The 25244-nt window shown below is 31.9% G+C and overlaps 1 protein-coding gene across 1 annotated transcript; it reads right to left on the bottom strand.

The window, feature by feature from the left end:
• Nucleotides 1-18800: 18800 nt before the first annotated feature.
• LOC114712738 (uncharacterized) lies at nt 18801-24906 on the bottom strand. The gene is made up of 7 exons (XM_028897282.1): nt 23295-24906; nt 21860-22884; nt 21241-21774; nt 19912-20173; nt 19661-19827; nt 19517-19585; nt 18801-19430 (listed from the first exon to the last, which is right to left on the bottom strand). Exons 1-7 carry the CDS (start codon nt 24904-24906, stop codon nt 18801-18803), a joined length of 4299 nt encoding a protein of 1432 aa, XP_028753115.1.
• Between the last annotated feature and the right edge of the window lie 338 nt (nt 24907-25244).

The following is a 25244-nucleotide window of genomic DNA, read 5'->3' as shown; positions in this document are numbered from 1 at the left end:
TACCATAAGTAGGTTGTTTGGTTGTTCTTTTGTCAGGTAATAGAGTTTACAATGACAATGATAATTACCAAAAATTTGGTAATGCTCATTCATACCTCACCCCCTATAAATGAGTGATAAAGCCCAATTTTTATATATTTTATCCCACATTAATTTAGGATTTAAATGATAATTTTGAGCTTAAATGAACTTTTTATGCATTATTGAATTAATTGGTTGATTTTTGGATTTTGCATAAAAATTGAGATTTTGGATTAAAAATATAGATATTTTGTGATTTCCTATTTTGACTTGGAATTAATTTTTCCTATTTCTTTGAAACAAGTCTCATATTTTTAGAAAGATTATTTTTAGAAAGTTTTGCACTTTCTTGCCTAATTTTTGTGTAGATTTAATATTTAATTTTTGATTATATTTGGATATAATCTACATTAATGGATGCACTTAAATTCTTGTAGGTCAAGAATTTGCAGACGGGAAATCCAATGGTGCAAGATTGTTTCTTGGAATCTAAGCACAATCCAATGGCTAATATCAAGTGGGTCAATTAATTACTAATGGGCTTGAGCTTTGGATCCACAAAAATTTCTTTTCTTCCATTAAAATATTTTCCTTATTTGAGAGCAAGGATTTCACGTCTAATATCCGAAGAGAGAGATCACGTTGGGAGGCGGTCAAAGAATTTTATTCACTTCTTCATTATACTTGTGCAGTGCCCATATATTCCCAGGATTCACGTCACGTAGAGAGGGGAGGATTGAAACAATTATTTCACTCTCACACTCATCTTTTCCCTTGCGCAAGGACCCACTCCATCTCCACATAATCATTCTCTTCTCTTCTTTACTCCTCATGGCTGTGGCATCTAATGACTTTGGAGGGAAGATAATGTTCATGGAGGCTTAAACTTGTTAGGGAGGCAACTTGGAGGAGCATGGAAAAGACTAGAGCCTTGGGCTAGCACTTGAAGACCACAAGGGAGTGATGTTCCATTTATCTTTTTAATTCAAGGACTTGAGATTATTTAGTTTTAAATAATTTTAAGTTGTAATTTTGTGAGACAATTTAGTTCTAGATTGTCATCTTTATGCTTGGATTGGATTGATATTTGAATTTTATTTATGTCGAGACACTTGTTGGAATTTATGTTTAGAACCTTTGCATTGTTAATTGAATTTATAATTGAGTTTTCATTATGAGTTTAATTATCAATGTGGTTTGAATTGCAAAATTTGGGTTCTTTTGCCTCTTAATTGTTTAATTAAGTTGGCTAATTGTCTAATTGTTTAATTGGATAATTTCAAACATAATTTCCAGAATTAATTGAGTTATTTTTTATTAGTTTTAATAAGCTTAATTAACCAACCTTATACTGTTATGAGTTCTCTAATAGTTTAAGGGTTTTTGAAATTGAGGGTTCCCTTTGTTTCAAATAGGTGATTAAGTTTATTAATTCCACTCTCTTATCACTTCCCTTTGGTCTAATTAACTAATTAAGGTTATGAAGGTTAAATCCATGCAAATCCTAAGTTGTCCCCTCTACCTTACTTGAAGAGAACTTCTCCATTTTTACTTGTTAATTCTCTTTGCTTTCTGATTAATTTTCTTTATTAATTATTTTTATTTTCCTTTAAAAAACCCCCCAAAATTGCATTGCATTTATTTAGTTTAATTTAATTTTCATATAGATTTTAGGACATTTGCATCTTGCATTTAGGATTAGAATTTTGCATTTTAGTTTAGGTCCAATTTGTTGCATTTTTTTTATCACCTGAATTTTTACCTAAAGAAACCCATAAATTGCTCCTTGAAAGTAATGACCTAGGTCGATCCTAAACTACAAATCAATTAGGACCTAGTTTAATTGAGTGCTTTAACGACAGAAGCATCATCAATGAGTATTACCATCCATGACAATATTTTAAATGTCTTTTTTATCCTTAATATCTAAAATGAAAAGACACAAAATAGCTCAGATCAAATCCTTCCCTCCTCTTTCCTTCCGCTTCTTCATCTCTGCCTCCACCCTCCCTCCTTCCCTACCATGCTGGCATCCACATCGACATCACCCCCCTCCTCATCCTCCAAGTTCGAAGCCATGAAGGTACCCCTTGCTAGCGTCACTCATATTCATCGTCACTCTCCTCCTCTTCCGATGTTAGCAGAGCTACCGTCTCTGATGTCGGCCTCTTTGAAAATACAAGTGTCGGCCTCTTCAGATTCGAGTACCACCAAAAACTCACGACCACATCTCCATCTCCTACTTCCATGGTCGCAGCTACTGTCAACAAGTTTTACATTTTTGTTTCAGAGTTTTGGATCTGATTTGTATGTTATGGGTTGCTGCATTTGAATGTTGATTGTTAAAAAGAAAGGGGAGATTGTGTATGAACCTTGCTTCTGCCATGGGTGAAAATCGAAGGAAAGGAGAAGAGGAAGGAAGAAATTGTACAGGGACATGTTGGTCATTACATTCTGTTTTTAATATGATTAAATAAAAAAATTAAATTTTCTGCAACATTCTTAGATATCAAACCAAACAGATTCATGGTAACGAGTATTACATGTCATTACATGGCAATCCATTGCATTATAGTCGTACGGAGGTATGCAATTGATCCAAACGAGCTCTTAGTGATGAGGCAATGGATGCGGTAAAAAGTGATATTAACTCGGAAAATCCAGTTATCTCAATCTTTCTCAAACTGGATTGATATGATGGTGATCACAAACATCTATGAGCTATACTTGCCACATGCTTCGTTTTTGATGCCTTGCTTAAATACAAACATGTCAATTCTTTCTTTCCTTTTCCTTGGTAAACACATGAATTCGATAAAATAAAAAAGTTTCAGGTTCCACCTAGGGGCTCCATCTATATTAAAAATGATTAAGGAGTTGAATATTCAATTTCTAAATACCACAAAAAATGAACAAAAAATGAAATAATGAGGGAAAATTTAACAATATAGATGACTTTAAGTGGAAGTAAGATGTGAAAATATAACTTGCACGTACCACATGACATATTTTTTAACTAGTCATCAAAATTAATAATACATGCGACCTACACATACACACACAAAGCTTTGAGAAGTAGAAATCTTCACAAAATAATACCACATCCGGTCCTTAATATAAGATTTCATTTAACTTTTATTTTAATTTTAACTATAAGACCTCAATTCACTTTGTTTTCATATTTATTCATTTTTTTCCCCAAAATAGTCCTTATAATAATAGTAGTTTTAACTAATATACTAGATTAGAAGAATATTTTAGGAAATACAACACTTATTTATCACAAATAACTAACATAACTAGTTTTCTTAATCTACTCAAATTAAGTCTATTACCTCTTATATTAAAGACTGAAGGTAGTAAATTTCATCTATTTTGATAGTCACTAACTAAGAAAACTAGTTGGAAAGAGGCTTACCTTTGCCTTTGAGAGATCTTCTCTTTTTCGCACATCAACAAATAAATCCATAACAGTATTTATGAGAAGTTTTGAGCAGTTTTTCAAACAAATATCTTGCAAAGATAATGCCTTCATAGAGTAGTTTTTGGTGCAAAAACTAACCATATTTGGTACATCTTCAAGTTCTAGTTCTTTCAAGGCTAGGAAATTCAGTTCGATATGAATATTATCATGCTTCTGATTAGAATGACGTTTTCCAAACACATATTTCAACTTTTCAGTATTGAAGACTCTGACCGCTTTAGGTTAGGAAAGATATAATAATCATTCATATATACGATTGTAAACATGTCCCTCATCTGTGACTGTATGCTCCATTTCACCACACTTTCTGATTATCAATTCTTCCAACAATTTCAATGATAAGGCAATGGATAGGGTAAAAGTGACTTCAACTCAGAAAATCCCTCTAGTTTCATCTTTCCCAAATTCTCGTATGGATATAATGGAGGTGTAAAAAGTCCACCAGCTCTGCCGAGATGTTTCTCCTTTGATGCCTAAGTTACATTCAAGTATTTGTCAGTATGTCATTACATTACAAAATTACAATCATAGCAAGAAACAAATGAGAGATACATACCTGAGCATGGTCTAGTTGATTGGCCTTGGAAACAGATGGTTCATCAATAGTTAAGGCACTGGCATTTGCAGATAAACAACACAGCTAGAGGGCCCCATGATGTCTGCACTTGGGAAGGCTGTGGCAGATAATATTCTGGATATATGCTGATGCATTTTGGTACGTTTGTGACATCTATTTCTTGTAGTGAGGGGAGTATGATTTCCTTTTCCATTTGACACATTCCTTCCTCCTCTAAACATTGCCGAAATATGTATTTTAGCTCATTACAACCATGGATTTTCACAGTTTCTAACTCTTTGCATGGAAAAATTGGCAATATAAATTCCAATTTATGACATTCTTGAACATTGAGAAACTTCAGTTTTGGAACATTGAGTGATGGATCTTTTGATTTGGATCTTGATCATCATCTACTTTCTGCTCTACTGATCTCTCACCATCACTTATTAGGCATTTCATGTTTGAGCATCTTTTCATGTACAAATTTTTCAGTTGCTCTAGACTTTAAGCTGTGGATAGATGAAAAAGATATGCCATTGAACAATCATATAACTCAATAGACTTCAAATTACTTAGCTCTAGCTTGTACTTCAATAATGTGCCTGCTAGTTCAATACAACCACTTAAGTATAGCTTCTCCAGGGGCTTGAGGAAAATCATCACGACATAATTCCCTCACAGATAAAGTCGCAACTCAACTAAGTTGGAGAAGATGGTTGCATCATATTGAATTCCACTTGTATTGATGAGGCATTGTATTGCAGGCCAAGATTTCAAAGAAAGCCGAAGTAAGCCATTCATGCCTTCATCTTCTTTAGGATGAACCATCTTAGGAACAAGATTTGTCCATCTTTTTTCATCACGTTCTGTTAACTCAGGAATCTCTGCTCTTGTTGCTAGGGATTTCATTGTGCTTTCAGACAAGATCTCTTTTAACTTAGTTGAATTGAAATATTTTTTTTGTTGAAGCATCCAATTAAAAAGAATGCTGTTAGGAGTAGTTGCCTTCTATATGATATAGTTCAAATTCTTGATGAAGATCTATAATTTTAGAAGGCTTTATTTTAGTGTTAAGAGTGTCATGATTTGAAACATAATACAATACTTCAAGTTTTGAGCATCTCCCGATCACTTCAAATGGATTATTCCTTTTGATTGAACAACATACCAAGCCCAGCAACCTGAATTTCTCTACTTGGCTAACATCATTTGGCAGTTCAATAATGGAACAATTAGTCAATTCAGTAGTGTGGAGTTTTTTAAGATTTTGCAAAGTAGATATATCACCTAGCTCCCAATTTGTTAGGGATAATGTTTGGATATTTTCAAATGAATGAATTGATTTTGGTAGTGACAAGGCCAATGTTCTCTGAAATTTGAACTTAGAACACAAAAGCAAAACTCTAAGTCCCTTCATGCCTACAAAGAATTCCTCAGGAACTTTCATAGAATGACTTGTATTATTTACTCATACTAAAAGAACTTCAAGATTGCTGCCCTCAAAAAAATTGGAGAAGTCATCTATCTTCCAAGATGAATATTTTACATTTTCCTTCAATTTTTTTCACAGACAATGAATATTTTACATTCTCCTTTGATTTTATCTCAGAATCCATGATTACTTGAGTCTTCTCACCTGCTATCTATTGAGCTGCATCGGGAATCACATTGTGCATCTTTACACATCCTTGTGTAGCAGTCAACAATAAAGCAGAACATGCGACTATGTTTTTTATTAGAAGCACCTCATTTCTTGCTTTGTAGCAGCTATCAACATTTTCACAAAGCCCCAAACCTATAGCAATTCTAATTAAAAGTTCTACAGGTATTTCATAAGCTCTAGGGAATAGTGAACATATGAAGATGAGATCTTGGGCTCCTGTATCTATATGGTTGATGCTCATTTTCAGAGAATTATAAAACTTTTTCGCTTCATTATTATTCCCATGCCTTAAGGATGAATCTTTTTTTTTGCTGTAAAAGCATCCTGCCATTTATTTGGATCCCAGTTCCTGAAGGTCTTTGCCATCGCTGCAGCTATAACAGGTAATCTTCCACAATCATTCACAAATTTTGATGCCAACAACTGCAATTTATTTGGACAATTTTCTCACTTTCACTATCATGATATAGGAAAAGATTCACTGCATCTTTCTCAGGTAAGGGCTCTAGTTTAATGGTCGTTTGGCATCCCATGCTTTTACTAATTGTCTCATCACGTGTGGTCAGCCAAACACTACATCGGCCTTGGTTATGGATGCCACGGTGAATGCCTATGTTCTCGAGTTTAGTTCTTCCCAGACATCATCAAGTATTATGAGTACATTTCCAACATTAGCAATTCTGATCCATATTTGTTCTACGTGTGTTAAATGCTTGTCTTCCTCAGACTTCAATTCCAATTTCTTTGCAACTTCATCTTGAATCTTCTTTTCATCAACAGGGCTAGGCACTTCAACAGAGATAATTTTATCAAATGCCTTTGAATTTTCAAGTTCCTTCCCAACTGCTTTTGCCATTGTGGTTTTCCTCAATCCTCCCATTGCTTACAGTCCAATCCTGTGTATATGTCATCTTTCACCTCCTCCCTAAGTTGGTCAAAAACTAAGGTTCTGCTGTTAAAATGCATAAACTCTTGTGAATAGAACTCCATGCTTGGACGCTCAGCTGCATGTGCAGCTTGTGAGAAGTTCTCAGCTTTCTCTATTATTGTGGGAATCTCTTGCACAATGCGCTGCAATTTCTTTGCCAGTGAATATTGTGCAAACCAATCAGTACAGAAACCAAACCATTTCTTTGATCTTGTCTCTTGCTGAATAAGGCTGTTGGCTTTTTGAACCCAGTGCTTAACTAAAGGCTCAATTTCAGTCTCATTTCTTCTTTTGGCTTCCTTTATCTTCATGTCCACGCTCTCCACTGCAACTGACAATTCTTCTTTTTTCTCTTTAAAGTCACCTGCATAACTCTTGTAACAGCACAAATATGGAAGTTCCTTCATTACTTTATCTGCCAATATATCAGTACATTTTGTTGCAGCAGCACTGCTATCCGCCATCTATCATAAATAATGAGATTACAACTTCAAAAACAACAAGATCATATCGTGATACCTAGGGCACACACCTACTATGATCCGAGATTTGAATGGCATAAAAAACAAATCATATAATCAAAATCTTAGCATTCATACTTCGCAACCTTTTTGTTGTGGACGAAACAGTCCATCGACAGGGAAGTTAGAATGTTTTCCACAACAATGGTAGGTTGATACGAAAAAGGCATTATTCAGTCATCAAAAAGAAACCAACAAGTGAAGAATGTGATAAGGAAGAAGTGAAAAAATATACTACCTATGGGCCTTAATATAAGAGGTAATTGACTAATTTGAAGTTACTAAGAAAATTTGTTAGGTTAATTATTTATAATAAATAGTTGTTATCTTTCTTAAAATACCTATGCTAATCATATGTATTAGCCAGAACTACCATTTAATGAAACTTTTAACATTTACAACTACTAGAAGGAGTACTTTAAAAAAAAATAGATAGATATGGGAGATAAAGTGAATTGAAGTTTTACATTTGGGACCAAACTGAATATCAAACTCGTTCTTATATTAAGGATCGCATGTAGTATGAAAAAAATCAAAATATTGAGTAAGGAGTAGGAGCTAAGGTAAAAAGAAAAATTGGATAAAATTTAAAGTCAACTTGAAAAAAATAATTAAAAATATAAGTTTAAACAAAAATGTTAGGAAAATTAAAAAAAAAAAAAAAAGAATACACAGACGCATGTTTCTTTTGTGAGTTTTGTAGGCCTAAATTGAAATATCTAAGAATATAAACACTTCCTATCTTAATTTAAAAAGTTTTTTAAGTTAGCATAATATCAAAACCATAAATCTCGTTGGTTTCGCCATAAGCCATAACAATGTCATTACAAATAGTTTGATTTCCACGGCGACTTTAAATTTTACAGAGTAAAATAACTTAACGTTTATTGCATTTTATCTTAATTATATGGATGTTTTATCCACTTTGATAACGTATACTTAAATTCCAAACCATTAACTTCATTAAAAATATTTTTAAAAGATACTTTTTCAATTAAGATTTATATTAAATATTTTAATTCACTAATTTACCCTTATCACAATAAGTTACTAATCTAGAAAATAATTAAGAGATTTTTTTTTCATTTTCCTTAATTTTATCTTTTCTTTTTGCAAATATCTAAGTAATTTAGTTAAGGTATACATAAGAGAATTTAATTGAAAATTTAATTAATTCTTAGATAAATATGAATGTATGCGACTAAAATTTTGTTTAAAAATTTCAAATTATAAATTTAAATAATTTATATAATCACCCAAGGTTACATCGTTTATACTATATGATAAAAAATATTTTTTAACCACTTTAAAAGAAGGGAGAATCCCATTTAAATTTAATTAAAATACTGAAATTTAAAATTAGGCGTACAGTTTGAACAAATATCTAATCAGGCGTCTTAATTAAGAATTTATAAATATTGTTAAAAGGTCTAGAATACCCTCTATAATTATAATATGAATTTTTAACTTTATATTTTTCTTTCTCACAAATTCTTTTCCTCAAATTTTTTTTGCCAGATTTTCCTGAAATTTAAAAATAGTAAATCTTTAGTAGATGGCAGAAAATTACAATACAGTTCTTGATTCACATTAATAATTATTACCATTATCAATGTAAGAGTACAGGTAACTGATAGATTTTAATTTTTTTATGGGTTTAATTTCTGCTTAGTCTTAATATTGATCCATACTCATATATTTTATGCACACACATACAATTTTTTTTTATTAAACTTGTATATTGTTTTAATAGACCACACGTATATTTTAAGAGTAAAAAACTTATTCAAACAACAAACTTTTTACAGATTTTGGATTGAGGACAGTGTTATAATTTATTATTTTCATATTTTAAGAAAAAAATTCACAAGGGAGAAAAATATATAAGTATCAGGCCATATTTTAATTACAGAGGGCATTTTAGTCTTTTAATAACATTCATAAATCTCTAATTAGACCAGGCCTAATTTTAAATTTTAGTATTTTAACTGGATTTAAATGGGATTCTCCCTTAAAAGAAACCTCAATAACCAGATTTTAATAAATGTGATGAAAAATTAAAATCATAAAATTTTATAATATAAGCAAAACTAGTATTATAACATATTAGAAATCTAAAAATATGTATTAAATTATGCATAAATGTTTAAATAATTTGTATATATGTTAGGGAGGAGCGGTATTTTGGTCAAAACAGAAAAATTTAAGAGTCAAAGTCAACGATTAACTAATATTTAATTAGATGAAAAATAGAATCTCAAATATATAACAGATATTTGTGTAATGTACAATTTAATTTCAAGAAGTGTTTATATTTCAAAATAAAAGGAAGGTTTATGTAATTTTTTTTTTGGCCATTAAGAAAGTTTATGTAATTTTTACCTTAGTATATTTTAGCAGTAATTTTCCTTGGTCATCACAAACAGGCTTTTTTTTTTTTTTAAATTGTATCTCTCATCTTCACCTAGATGTCACCATTAATAGAAAGAGGGGAGGGAGGGGTAAGATGGAGGGAGGAGATTTCATCACACATGAACCATAGATTAGTGACAACATATTTCATGATGTTCCTTCAATAAATCAGTCGCAAAATAAGGATGAATTAGTTATTCTTTAAATCAGTAATGAGTATTTTTCATTGCTAATTTTGGTTGTTATATATTTTGCGATGAAATTAGTGATGTATTGTGAACAGATTATTTGCAACAGAGTAATGGCATTATTAATTTTAATCACAGAATTAGCGAAATTCTATTGCTAGTTTATTTTTTTTTTCGCTTTTGCGAAAGACATTGATTTGAGAGCTTACAATATTGATATTATGAAATCCTATACATACCTCTTGTCCAATTATTTCAGACTCTCTGACGGGTACCCTCCTTCTTGCTTCTTGGCTTCCTGCTTTGGCCCTAATTATAAAAACAACATTGATTTAAATGTTGAGAAAAATTAAGGAAATGATCTAAATTGTAATCACGTAAGTGTTTAGAATAAAAATAAGGAAATTTGAGAAAATTTGCTTATTGAAATTTTATTGGTGAAGCGATTTTAAATTAAAATATTAGTATTCTGTATGTTGTGGAGTCTCAATACTTTATATGCGTAAAAATTTATCAACTCCTATTTACTAGTAAATTTTTTAATGAAGGTACTTTCCTTCAATTTTTTCTCTGAAAATAATCATGTTAATAATACAAAAATTGGATATAATCATGTTCAAACTTTAATTTTTATTATTATATGAGATTAAAGGTAGAAACTCATTGAAGTATTATAAGACTTTTTTTTCACTTTTTTTTTAATGAACAAAAGGATGATGAAAAAAGACTTCGGTTAGAGCTCTTAATAAGAGGTCCCGACCTTAAAAAGCTAATCCTTAATGGGTTATGATCTAAAAAAAATGGATTTTTTAAAAATCGGCCTATCATAAAATTATTTTATTATTAAAGCTCAGTCTTCATGCATACGGATATAGAGCCAACCCATGGGCCTTCATATCATTTTGTTAAATTTCAACTTTTTTTATAAACTATTTTGGAATAAAAAAAAATAAACAACAAACCTCTTAGAATTAAATAAAGTATCATACTATTGTTCAAACTTTCAAAACTAATACACACTAAATCTTAACCACTAATGGTGTATGAAAAGAACCTCAAATACTAATAAACTACTGTGAATACTTCAAAAAAGTAAATAAAGTGGACGTTAAAAAGATAAAAATTAAAAACGTCTACATGATTATTATCTTTATCTTCATCGTTATCATTAGAATCAACAATACTTACTTGTTATTCACAACAAATAAGCTTTTTTAATTGCAAAAATATCACGGTTTTTGTTTCATCACCATCATTAAAGTAAAAACATGCCACCAGTTACATACCTAAGTTTTTTTTCTTCCCCATTAAGAGGATTGCCTAGCATCACTCACACACAAAAAAAAAATAGTGATTAATGATAGGTTATTTTAATAATTTATTATATTTTAGTATTTAAAAGATAGGTGGGCTTAAATGGGATAACCCTCACCCTTAACAAGCTAGTCTTTTTATTTTTGAGTCCTAAAAAGTTAACATGTTTAAACTTAGTTTTCTTTTAAACTCCTTAGAACACAAGCCTAAGTAACTCTTCATTTAAACGGGTTTAAAAAGCCAACATAGTGGGCCTGGCTTATTTTGACAGGTCGAACCTTAGTATATAATCAATGTGAAAATAATATACCAGAGCCAAGATGTCCTTTCTTAGTAAATAATTCTATGCTTTCTTTTTGGTTTAGGATAATTTATTATTTATATTTTATATTTATACTTCACAATTCAATTGATCATTATTTACGAATTTTTTTCAACATGTCATTATACAAAATTAATTAATTTATAAGTAGTTCACTTTACATCGTATATAACAGTTTTTCGATGCATAATTTCTAACCCACTTTATGTTATTTATAACACAATTTCGTCCCGCATATATGAAAATGAATTTTTAGTAATTTGCAACTCATCTTCCTAATTTACAATATAAATTACAGAAATTGGAAAACTTATATACTTAATATACTTGTTTCCAATTAAATGAAGACGTGTATTATTTTATCCTTGAACCCTCAACTAACTCATGTTAATAATATCTTAAATTTTGAAAATTTTAAAAATCGAATTGTACTAATTTGATTGGAGATAAGTATATAAGATTAAGTACATAACTCTTCTCTTAAAATTATTCAATAATTGCAAATCATGTGGATTTCACAAATTTTAGGAGAGCTATTTCTCATTTAAAAAGACACGAAGAGACTAAGATGAGCCAGTAATCTTAAAACTTAATGGCATATAAAGTCTTATATGCAAGTGAGAAGTTTTACGTGAGTTTGATCTCGTTTATATTTTCATTCAAGTAATTAAACTTAGAGTCATTAGTACTTGTTCTCTTTGTTTTTTTTTTTTTGTCAACGTACTGCTTGTCTCTTCAGATTATATGTAACCAAAAAAAAAAAAAAAGACTGTGTAAGAGTACAACACCAAGAAAATTTACTGTCCATATATAAATCGGAACCATGGACAATAACAAAATCAGAATGATGGACAAAGAGCAAATTATGATGATTGATTGCTCATCCTGTCACGGTTAAATTTGTTAACTTTAGGTAGTAAATTCCCCGGAACTTTGTAAATCATGTTCTTTTTTTATCAGACAAAGCAACAGACAACTTAGTCAGGCGAACCCGAATTTAAAAGTTTCACTATTAAATGTATTTTTTACGTGGAAAAACAAATTTACCTGTTTTACTATTAAAATTTTAAAAAAATTGGTTAAAACTCCCTATTTTACAAATTAATTTGGGAATAAGACCTGCAATAAATCTAAAGATATAGGTCCCTCAATTATCAATAAGTATGATAGGAAAAAAATCATATTACCGTGACGGATATTAATTGCATATGACGGATTTTTACTGATATGTTATGGATTCTCATTTAGATATAACGGACGATTACTTACATATATGACTAAATTTATATGACATATACTCATTTGCATATGACCCATTTTATGTAATAGATGTTCACTTGTATATAATAGATGCCTACTTGCATATAGGTTTATTGCTTAATACGAATACTAATTACATATAAAATCCTTTTAATCGGTCTTTGGTTTCCTTCAATATTTTTTATAAGATTCTTTTAACCAAATTACATGTTGTAACAAAATAGTTAAAATTATTTAAAAGTAATAAAATAAAAATTTTAAAAATAATCCAAGCATGCTGCCACTTATCCTCTGATATGATTATAAACTTCAACGTTCAAAATGCAGAGTACAAATACTTACCTCTTATCCTCTGATTTCACCGCCTCTTCGCTTGCGCCATGCTTTAATTTTGATGGAGATAAAGAAAAACAGCAACGACAGCAGTTTTTCCCCCCAAACCAGGCCAGAAGAAGAGAGCCAGAAACTGTACTGGAAAGAAAAATCGAAACAGGAATATAATTTAAGTAGAACAGACTTTTTTTTCCTTTCCTTTTTTAAAGAAACAAAGAAAAAAGAACTGAAATGAAGAGCACACAATTTTTTATTTTTTTCTTTTTTGACTTTAGAAAAAAGAAGAGGAAGAAAGGACCTAAAAAGAAGAACTTAAAAGAAGAGCAGACGATTTCTTTTAACACTAAATGAAGAAAAAGAAAAAAGGCAACGTACGATTGATGGATGGAAAAACGGCAGAAGAACAACAGAACAACAGTAACTGGAGAGAAAAATCAATACAGGAATATAATTCAGGTTGAACACAGAATTTTTTTTTCTTGTTTTTCTTACACACAAATGGAACGAACACACAAATTGGACAATTGGTGAAAGGAATCGAAACTGCAGAACAGTGGTGATTTGGTGAACAAAGAGAGGCTATCTGTTCAAAATACTTATCATTTGTGTGGAAGTGGGTGGATGTGAGCACTATTCAAGACTACCTTTGCTTTTTTTAAGTACTTTCTGATGGGGCTTTGCAAAAGAAGGCCATGAAAAGAAAACGAAAGCATGAACAAGATGGAACAAGATGTTAGAGCTCTGCGCTCATGTGAAGCCGTAGATCCCATGTTCTTCAAGATCTACGCCAATATGAAAGTATCACTTATCTGTATCTCACATATACAATTGTGTAAGTATATGAGGAGTCCTTGAAGTTTTTTTTTTAACTGATTATGGGAGTTTGCCAAATAAATACTTATTCAATCTAACAAGACCAGACCAAATATGTTGACAAGCACTTTTTAAGGCTCCGTTTGATTGATAGGAAGAATCGGTTGAAATGGACAAGAATAAAAAGAAAGGAAATGGAAAATTTCTAGTTAAAGGTCTGTTTGATAAGTACTAAAATGAAAAATAAATTCATGAAAAATTTTATGATTGATTTGATAAAAATGGATTGAAAAATTGTGCAATTTTAGCATTTCACGCTGAATAAAAGAATATAATATTATTAAATAAAAAAAGCTTTTTAACCTTATACTAATGATTTTATTAAAAATATCTAATAATTCAAAAAAATAAATGAATAAAAATATTTTTTGACCGGTATTGATAATAAAAAAATTTCCAGATACCAATAATTCCTACGCAACTTTTAAGAGAAAATTGAATCTTAATCCAAGTAATTATGTATTTAAACTTATTTTCAAGATGAATTAGGTATATCAAAATTAAAGGTGGCACAATGTTACCATTCCACAAAACGTTTGTCAATTTGACAATTCATTGGATAGAAATTGTTAGGCACTGCTGAGTTCTTTGTTCTTTCTTTGGGGTTCTTTTCCGCATGCGACAAACCATTGACAATAAAGTAGAGGACCTGATCAATCACCACTCAAAAATTTGACTTCATTTTATCATTCTGAAACCTTCCTCAAGTTCTTCTAGCAAGAAAATTTCTTCAATTAAAGTATATATTCAGTTCACGTTTTATGGAGCCACTTCCTTTGTTAAGGAGTAGCATACTTAATTATTCCAATTAGTGTTACGGTATTCCTCTAAAAACATGTTGTTTATAACGTTTTTTTAAATCTTTCCCTATGAACTCTGTTATTTCTCAGATTTCCAGTTGTAATTCTGCTCTAAATTGGAGAGGACTCTATATATGTTTTCATACACGAATTGCTGTATATCAGCTTTTGAATATTACTCCTTCATTAACTATTCTCATAAGTTATCTTATTTGATAAAAGCATAGAGATTCGTAAGATCAGGCTTCCATGCTGCATTCGCCTGAAAATAGAGGATTTCAATTTAATAAAAACAAAAAAATCAAGTTAACTTCCTCTTTTTTTTTTTTGGGCCAAAAATTCAACTTCATTGGAGAATCGTATAACATTTTTAGCCAACCTCATTTTTAATATTCAATTGCTTTATTTGTTTTACTTTCTTCTCTCTATTAAGATTCTTGATCAAAACTTAACAACACAATCATACTTTAAATAAGTGGGATTTTTCACAAACAAAAAGTTAAATCATTTTAATTATGCTACATTAAAAAAGAAGCAATCCAAATTTAACAAGGGATCCTAAAATATTTGATAGCATACCATGAGGCGTTCAATATGAAGGCCATGAAGCTCAAACACTCATTCAGTTAGAGGCCCAACAATCCCTCTAGAGCGTGCCTATCAATATTGCAGTAATATACTGCTTTTCTCAAACTAAGTACAGTCCCATCAAAAGTAACTCTTCAGAAATCTTTAAGCATGCTTATAATTTCAAGCAAGTCATAACAGTTTACTAACTTGCAATTTTTCAATAATATACAATCAAGTAGCATAAAAGGATGGGATGGTTTTGCATGGACTCAGAAGCACATATGGGTGACAACCCAACTAATAAACATACAACATTGTGATTTTTTTAATACTGTTTTTAGGAAATATAAATATCAGTCTCCAACAGTCAAAGCTTCTGTTGAAGATGAACTCCTAGCAACAGTGTGGTTTTCTTCAAATTGGATAGACAGGAAGACCATTTGACATCCATATTTTGTAGCTGTTGCTTTGCTTTTATATTTTCTTCCACCATGTGAGACTTTTCTTTCTTCACTTCCTCAAACTCCTTTATGAATCCCATTGTGTCAGAAACACTCTTTTTCTTCTGTTCTTTCAGAGATAACAGTTCCATCTCACACTCTTGAATTTCTTTTTCCTTGCTATACAGTTTAGCCTGAAACTTTGAGATTGTCTTCTTCAACTCTGCTTCCTTTAGCCGAGCCTCAGGCAAATAACTCTCTTTATTGTGAATTTCAGACAGAAGAGCAATTGCTGCTTCTTTTCTCTTTGAACGTTCTTCAATGGCAAGCTTCTCTTTTTCTTCAAGCTTGTTGAATGTGTCAATAGTGGCATAGGCTTTCTTGGAGGAAGATAGAACAGTTTGGATTTCTTGTTGCAGAGAATGAATTGTAGCTTGAAGGCCATGAAAGGGAGCTCCATCTTCAAAACAATGAAAGGACAAGATGTTAAAAGCATTCTCAAGCCGAAGTTTGCCTTCTTCAGAGCAAGCTATTTCACTTAGACTCATCTTCAATGAGGTTCCCAAGTCAGTGAGAGCTTTACTCAGCTCGTTATCATCTTCAAATGCTGCAATTTTGGATCCATAAGGCATGTCAACTTCCATTTCAGCACCTTCCTCCATTATTTGGAATAATCTCATCAGATCATCTTCTGCAAATTGACGACGGTTTCCCTGGTCAAACTTAATTTGATTCTTAATGGAGGTCCCTGGTTGATCCATGATTTTATCCTGTTGAAGTAAATCAAATGAAGCAACCATTATTGTAACCTATAGAATAGAATCCACAACACATTTATGTCTAAACAATAGAAGCACAGTTAATAATTGTTGACCTTCTTAATTAGGTGCATACTGAAAATAATAGTTCATACAAGTTAGTTTATTTATGTATTAAATTGTAATGGTGTTATTTATGTATTAATTAAACTGTAATGAAGTTAATGTATAGTGTCTCTAAAATACGGGACCATTTGCTTCATTAAAAAGGGAACCACCAGTTGATTATCAAATTGTTCTATTCTAGCATTAGTATATACCAGCTTTAAAGAATAAATTCCATCCCGAAATTGATGCAGTAACATGAAGGCTTACTTGTGCAGATTGATCAGTAATAGTAGAGCTGCCTGATTCCATTTCCACGTGAGGAGCTGAAGTTTTTTCTTGAGGCTTTTTTTGGAGAACATATTGAAGAGATCAAAGAGATTAGAGATTATAGAAAGGTTAATCTGAATGAAAATAAATAATGTATCAATAATGCAAATATATTGAAAACCAAGTATTTACCGGTGGAGGGTTCATTCCAGTAATAGAATTTTCTGGAATCATCATTGCCATTCTATTTGATGTTTCTTTGGAAGGGCATTCATTAGTAGGTTCTTCAACTCTTTGAGGAGCTTCATTGGAGCTTCTACTTTCTCCAAGTGCTTGTTGATCACACATTGGTTCCTTTTCACATAACTCCTAAGTAAAGGAATAATCAAGCAACAAGTGATATTTTTAAAGCAAAAAGCTAATGAAACAAACCTACCTTTATAAAAACTGCTGTGCCTAGATTTGAGATTGTTAGCTCAGAATGAGTTGATGAACTTACATTGTAAACCAAATTATCCTGAATGAACATGAAAATGTAAAAACTATCACAAGGTTATGTCGTTTAGGAGCTAACTCAACCCACATCAGGAAGGACTATATTCTTACTATTTATTTTATAAAGGAATAGCAGATGCTATTTGTGATGTATTACTTAATTTTGAATTCATGATTTAATATGCTTTTCTAGCTTCCTCTTATTTTGGTACCTTCTTGAATACTTCGTTTGTTTCTTAAATTTGTTTTAATTAGATTACCCATAGCGTCAACTTTGATAAATGTACAAGTACAAAAGCATTTGTTGAGGAAAGACTCTTACCCTATCAGACTTTGATGGTGGAATTGCTGCTGTATCTGAAGTAGGAATTTGTTCTTCAACAATTTCATCTGTTGATACCTTAGTATTCTGTATAGTTCATAAAATATGAATAAGTTGCTAAAGAAGTTCAATTAATCGAGAAGAAAGTCTTTTATTAATTGAGGAAAAAGCTCAATAAAAATACTACAAATTATTACTATTATAAGACATTTCCATTTCTACATTGCTGCATATATAACTGGGAAAAAAGACTGAGTGTGTGTATATATATAAAACGGTGAAAGTATTAATTGAGAATAACCCTACCACAACTGAGTTAGATGATAGAGTTGTAGAGAGCTTTTCTTCAACAATTTCATTTCCTGATACGTTGGCACTCTACATAGCCCATAAATTATGAATATGTCAGTTTCTAAAATGGTTAAAATAATTAAGAAGCATACAATATATATACATTAATAAAAAGAGAAATTGTTTGTTGGTCTGGGTCACTATTGTCATAGAAAAGCATAATGTACATACCTCTATAAAATTTGACGAATTTGCGGTGCCTTTTTTAGCAATCTCCTTTGATAACTCATTACTCTAAACATTAAAAAAAATGGTATAATAAAAAGAAGGTAAACTGAGCTTTGATGTTATTAATAACTGTAATATATTAAATCTAAACACACAACATAAAAAAAATATCTTGATTTATTTGGAATAAATGGATAAGACAATGAGGTAAGAGAGAATTCATTAGTTAGTTTCTTAAGTATGCTTAGTCATAGGGAAGTATAAACACGTACATTTTCAAAATTTGGAGAACCACTGCTCTGTTGGGGCATTGCTGAGTCATTTCCAACATATTGTGGTTCCTCTTCTTCAATCTGAACAATAATAGAATATATATATATATAAATATATATATTATAACATAAAAATAGTAATCTTTGCCCACAAAATAAGAAAAGTGGGGAAAGTATTGAATTTCTACCAAAATTAGTAGAAGTCTGGCACTAACCTCGCAAGCCCATTCCTGAATAATACCGTATGTGTAGTTGAAGGTCTTTTCTTGTGGAAAAGAATAATCGAGATAATCAAATACTGCACAACCAAAACCACAATTTCGTTATCATTACTATGAGAAGAAATCATATGTAGCAGTTAATGATTTCGATTAACTACGTATATGTGAATACTTACTCTCAGAGGAGCTGACATTAGGTGAAGGGATATTGTTACAATCTTGCACAATACCGATTTTCACAGTTTGGAAATCAATTCCATGATAGATAGTGTGAAGACTTGGTAGTTTTACCAGTCTTATTGCAAGTAAATTTGGAAGCACATCCTTGATGACCAACTCTTGCGGCGCGCCCTGCTTCCATTCAAATACTTGAGCAAGCTCAGGAGCATCTTCTATCTCCAACGTCAAGAGACATGGAAGTTTAGCACATGTAGAGACAGAGAATAAGCATTTCAACTTCTTGCAGTGCTTTACTCGAATATGGCATAGCTTTGGGAAACATGGTTGATGCAGATCCAAAGGATTTTGTTGATTCTCTTCATCATCCTCAATTATGCTCACCAACTCTTCACAGTCTGATATGAATAGCCTTCTCAATTCTGGTATGCTTCTCGTGGTACAAGCAGACAGTATGAACTTCAACTGTTTGCATTTTTCAAATTCTAGAACAGAAAGGTTTTGAAAGCTCAAAGAGATTTTAGGTCCCACATATATATCCCTTAAATCAGCCAACTCTTGCAAGTTCGAAAGTGCCTTACCTTTCTCCTTGAAAGATAATGCCTGTAAGCATACAATTGAGATATGTTAGTCTTAAAGAGTCTCTTTAGGTGATTGATTATAAGCTAGCAAACGGCAGAGAGGTTTACCTTTCTGCTTGAGAGATCTTCTTGTCTTTTGTGTCCACCAACCAAGAAATCTATAAAAGTTTGAGGAAGCTGTAGACATCCTTCAATACTAATATATTCTAGATTTAATACCTCCACGTAATAATTTTCTGTGGAAATACTAACCATATTTGGTAAATCTACAAGGTATATTGTTTTCAAGGCTGGGAGATTAAGTTTACTCTGAACATTATGATTCTGATCAGCATGACATTCTCGAAATACATATTTCATCTTTTCTGCCTTCCCGATGCTCACATATCCCAACTCCTTAAAGTCTTTTGAATAAAAAGCTGGGAATAAAAATTCCAAATTGTTACAGCTCCAAATATAGACTTGTTGTAAGTTAGGAAAGATAGAGTGCACATTCATATGACCTTGACCATTAGGCCCCTCGTCTGTTATAATATGTTCCAGTGCATCACACTCCTTGACATACAATGTTTCCAAGAACTTCAGTGATGAGGCAATGGATATGGTAAAGAGTGATGTTAACTTGGAAAATCCAGTTATCTCAATCCCTCTCAAATTGGATTGAGATAATGGTAGTGGAAAATATCCAGAAGCTGTACTTGGCACGTGCTTCGATTTGGATGCCTTGGTTAAATACAAACATGTTAATTCATTTTTTCCTTTTTCCTGGTAAATACATATGAATTCTTCTTCAATAAACTAATAAAGAACATTTTAGTATGTTGTTATATTTAAAAAAAAATAGAAAATACTTTTTCTGGTTCTTTACAGAACTTGTGAAACCAAGAAGAATTCAGGAGAAATTTTATTCAGCTTTTCTAACAACTTATAATATATAAATATTTTGAATTTCTCCCCTAATTTTTCTCATATTGTAAACAAAAGAAATGCTCGCTTTTGATATAAATTGAGCTCAAACTGAAATTTCTATCTTTTGCTTTTCTATTATTTTCTATTTAAACAAGGAAAAATTGCAAATAATGGCCATAGAAAATATAAAATTGCAATTTGGATTCTTCAAATCCTAAAATTGTTGTCAAGAACTGGCTCTTAAATATAAATTAGCAAATATTGTATAAAAAACCAAATTGCCCTCCTACTTAGATTGTTACTTGAAATACTTAACTTGTAATTTCTAAAATTGTACTTATTTTTTCGTAGTACAAATTTATTATTTGAAATACTTCACTTGTAATTTTAAATGCTATGCTTGTTATTCCCAATAGTTCACTTGTTATTTTCAATAGGAAGGCAACTTGGTCTTATACTCAATATTTCATAATTCAAATTTAAGATGAGGTCCCTACCAATAACTTTTTGAATTCAAAAATCCAAATTGCAATTTTATATTTTTCAAAATCTTTATTTGTGATTTTTTCTTTAAACAATTACCTAGAAGCCAAAATTATATATTTTAATCTATACGGCATCAACTTTTATAATAAAAATTATAAAGAATGTAAATTTCAACATTCTAAATACTTCTGCAAATGAAAAAGTAAAATAACAAGAAAAAATTGAACAATATAAATGTTTTAAAGTGGAAGTCAGAGGTGAAAAAGTAACCTACTACTAACATAAGGCATATTTTTGAACAAGCCATCAAAATCAATAATATATGTGTCTATACACACACAAAAAGCTACCACAAGTAGAAATCTTCACACAAAAGAATAAATTTTCTCTACTTAAATATTCACAAACTGAAAAAAAATAGCAGGAAAGAGGTTTACCTTTTCCTTTGAGAGGTGATCTCTTTTTTGCACATCAATGGATAAATCTATAACATTATTTATGGGAAGTTGTGGGCAGTTTTTCAAACTTATATCTTGTAGAGATAATGCCTTCACAGAATACTTTTTGGTGCAAATACTCACCATATTTGGCACATCATGAAGGCTTAGTCTTTTGAGATCTAGGAGATTAAGTTCAATATGAACATTACGCCTTTGATTGGAATGACATTTTCCAAACACATATTTCAACTTTTCAGCATTGAAGACTTCAACTTGCTTTAAGTTGGAAAAGATACAACAATCATTCATATGACTGTAAGCATGCCCCTCATCTGTGACTATGTGCTCCAGTTCACCACATTTACTGATTGTTAATTCTTCTAACAATTTCAATGATGAGGCAATCGACAGGGTAAGAAGTGACTTCAACTCAGAAAATCCCTCTACACTCATCTTTCTTAAATTCTTGTATGGACATAATGAAGGTGTAAAAAGTCCACTAGCTTTACCGAGATGTTTCTCCTTTAATGCCTATGTTACATTAAAATATTTGTCAATATGTTATTACATTACAAAATCACAATCATAGTAACCAAAAAAAAGTGAGACAAAGTACCTGAGTAAGGTTCAATTGATTGGCCCTGAAAAAAGATAGTTCATTGATGCTAAAGGCACTTGCTTTTGAAGATAAACGACACAGAGGGCCCCATGATTTCTGCACTTGAGAAGACTGTGGGAGATAATATTCTGGATATATGTTGATGAATTTGGGTACGTTTGCAATTTCTATTTCTTGTAGTGAGGGGAGTATGGTTTCCTTTTCCATTTGACGCATACCTCCCTCCTCTAAACATTGCCGAAATATGAATTCTAGCTTATTACAACCACGGATTTTCACACTTTCTAGCTCTTTGCAAGGAAAAATTGGCAATATAAATTCCAACTCATGACATTCTTCAATGTTCAGAGACCTCAATTTCGGGAACATTGAGTGATGGGTCTTTTGATTACAATCATGATGATCGTCCACTTTTTGCTCTGCAGATCTCTTATCATCACTTATTAGGCATTTCATCTTTGAGCATCCGCTTATGTCCAAATTTTCCAGTTGCTTTAGACTTTGAGCTGTGGATAGACAGAAAAGATATGTCATCGAACAACCATTTAACTCTATAGACTTCAAACTACTTAGCTCTAGCTTGCCCTTCAATAGTGTGCCGTCTATTTCAGCACAACCACTTATGCATAGCTTCTCTAGTTGCTTGAGAAAGTCATTAGGAAAATCACCATGACATAATTCCCTCACACACATGTTAGAAAGTCGTAGCTCAACTAAGTTTGAGAAGATGGTTGCATGAGATTGAATTCCACTTGTATTGATGAGGCATTGTATTGCAGGCCAAGATTTCAAAGAAAGCCTAATTAAGCCATTCATGCCTTCATCTTCTTGAGGATCAACTATGTCAGGAATAAGGTTTGTCCATCTTGTATCATTACATTCTGTTAACTCAAGAATCTCTGCTCTTGCTGCCAGGGATTTGATTGTGCTTTCAGACAAGATCCCTTTTAACTTGGTTGAATTGAAATATCTTTTTGTTGAAGCATCCAATTGAAAAGAACGCTGGTAAGAGTAGTTGCCTTCTACATGATATATTCTAAATTCTTGATCAAGATCTATAATTTTAGAAGGCTTTGGATTAATTTTAAGAGTGTCATGATTTGAAATATAATACAATACTTCAAGTTTGAGCATCTCCCAATCACTTCAAACGGGTTATTCTTTTCGATTGAACAATCTACCAAGCCTAGCAACCTCAGTTTCTCCTGTTGGCTAACTTCATTTGGCAATTCACTAATTGAACAATTTGTCAATTCAAGAGTTTGGAGTTTTTTTAGGTTTTGCAAAATAGATATATCACCCAACTCCCAATTTGTTAGGGACAGTGTTTGGATATTTTCAAGTGAATGAATTGATTTTGGTAGTGACAAGGCCAATGTTCTCCGAAACTTAACCTTAGAACACAAAAGCAAAACTCTAAGTCCCTTCATACCTCCAAAGAATGCCTCAGGAACTCCCAAAGAATGACTTGCATTATTTACCCATACTAAAAGAACCTCAAGATTAATGCCCTCAAAAGAGTTGGAAAAGTCATCTATCATCCAGGATGAATATTTTACATTCTCCTTCAATTTACTTTTAGAATCCATGATTACTTGAATCTTTTCATCTCCTATTTGATGGGCTATATCACGAATCACATCGTGCATCTTTACAAATCCTTCTCTAGTAGTGAGCAATAAAGTAGAACGTACGAGTGTGGTTTTGATTGAAAGCACTTCACTTCTTGCTCTATAGTAGCTGCCAACATTTTCACTCAGCCCTGAACCTATAGCAATTCTGCTTAAAACCTCTACTGGTATTTCATAAGCTCTTGGGAATATAGAACATAGCAGGATGAGATCTTGCGCTCCTCTATCTAGACACTTGAAGCTTATTTTCAGAGAATTGTAAAACTTTTTCACTTCTTCATCAGTGTTCCCATGCCTTAAGGATGAATCTTTTTCTATTACTGCAAAAGCATCCTCCCATTCATTTGGATCCCAATTTCTAAAGGTTCGTGCAACTGCTACAATTACAACTGGTAAGTTTCCACACTCAATCACAACTTTTGATGCTAGCAACTTCAATTTATTAGGACAATCCTTCCCATTTTCAGTGGCATGATGTAGGAAAAGATTCACTGCGTCTTCCTCAGGTAAGAGCCCTAGTTTAACAGTCTTTTGGCAGCTCATTCTTCTACAAATTGTCTCATAACGTGTGGTTAGCAAGACACAACACCGGCCCTGGCTATAGATGCCATGGTGAATCCCTATGTTCTCAAGTTTGAGCTCTTCCCAGACATCATCAAGTATTATGAGTACACTTCCAGCATTAGTGATTCTGATCCATATTTGTTCTGCGTGTGTTAAATCCTTGCCATCCTCCAACTTCAACTCCAATTTTTTTGCAATTTCATCTTGAATCTTCTTTTCGTCAACAGGATTAGGCACTTCAATGAAGACAACTTTATCAAATGCCTTTGAATTTTCAAGTTCCTTACCAATTGCTTTTGTCATTGTGGTTTTCCCTGATCCTCCCATTGCTTGCAATCCAATCCTATGTATATTGTCATTTTTCAGCTCCTCCCTAAGTTGTTCATAAACTAAGTTTCTACTCTTAAAATGCATAAACTCTTGTGAATAGAACTCCATGCCTGGAGGTCCAGCTGCACGTGCAACTTGTGAGAAGTTCTCAGCTTTCTCCATTATTGTTGGAATCTCTTGCATGATGCGCTCTAATTTCTTCGCCAGTGAATATTGCGAAAACCAATCATTACAGAAACCAAACCATTTCTTTGGTCTTGTTTCTTGCTGAATGAAGTTGTTGGCTTTTCGAACCCAATGCTTAACTAAAGGGTCAATTTGAGTTTCATTCCTTCTTTTGGCTTCTTTTATCTTCATGTCCACACTCTCCACTGCAGCTGACAATTCTCCTTTTTTCTCTTCAAATTCAGCTGCATAACTTTTGTAACAACACAAATATGGAAGTTCCTTTGTTACTTTGTCTACCAATATATCAGTACATTTTGTTGCAGCAGCACTACTGGCAGCAATCTCCGCCATCTATCATACATAATGAGATTACAATTACAAAAACAACAAGGTCATATCGCGATACCTCAGGCACAACTATACTATGATCCAATATTTAGCATAAAAAACAAATTATAGTAATCAAAATCTTAGTACTTGTATAGTGCACAAAATTTCGTAACCTCTATGTTTTAGATGAAACAATCCAATATAAATATGACAGGGAAGTTAGTTTGACAATCCATTGCACTCACAAAATGTTATGAGCCTCAAGCCTTAGAAGAAAGTTCGATTTATAAATCTAAAGAGCTCTCTCTTCTAACAAGTTATTGTAGTCTTTTAGAATGTGCTCCATAACATTGCTAGGT

The sequence above is a fragment of the Neltuma alba genome, unplaced genomic scaffold (assembly GCF_004799145.2).
Source record: "Neltuma alba isolate B1F8T4 unplaced genomic scaffold, ASM479914v2 tig00011396_pilon, whole genome shotgun sequence".
Classification (NCBI taxonomy): Eukaryota; Viridiplantae; Streptophyta; class Magnoliopsida; order Fabales; family Fabaceae; genus Neltuma; species Neltuma alba.
Note: the sequence above shows the minus strand (reverse complement) of the source record. Positions and strands in the feature narration are given on the sequence as shown.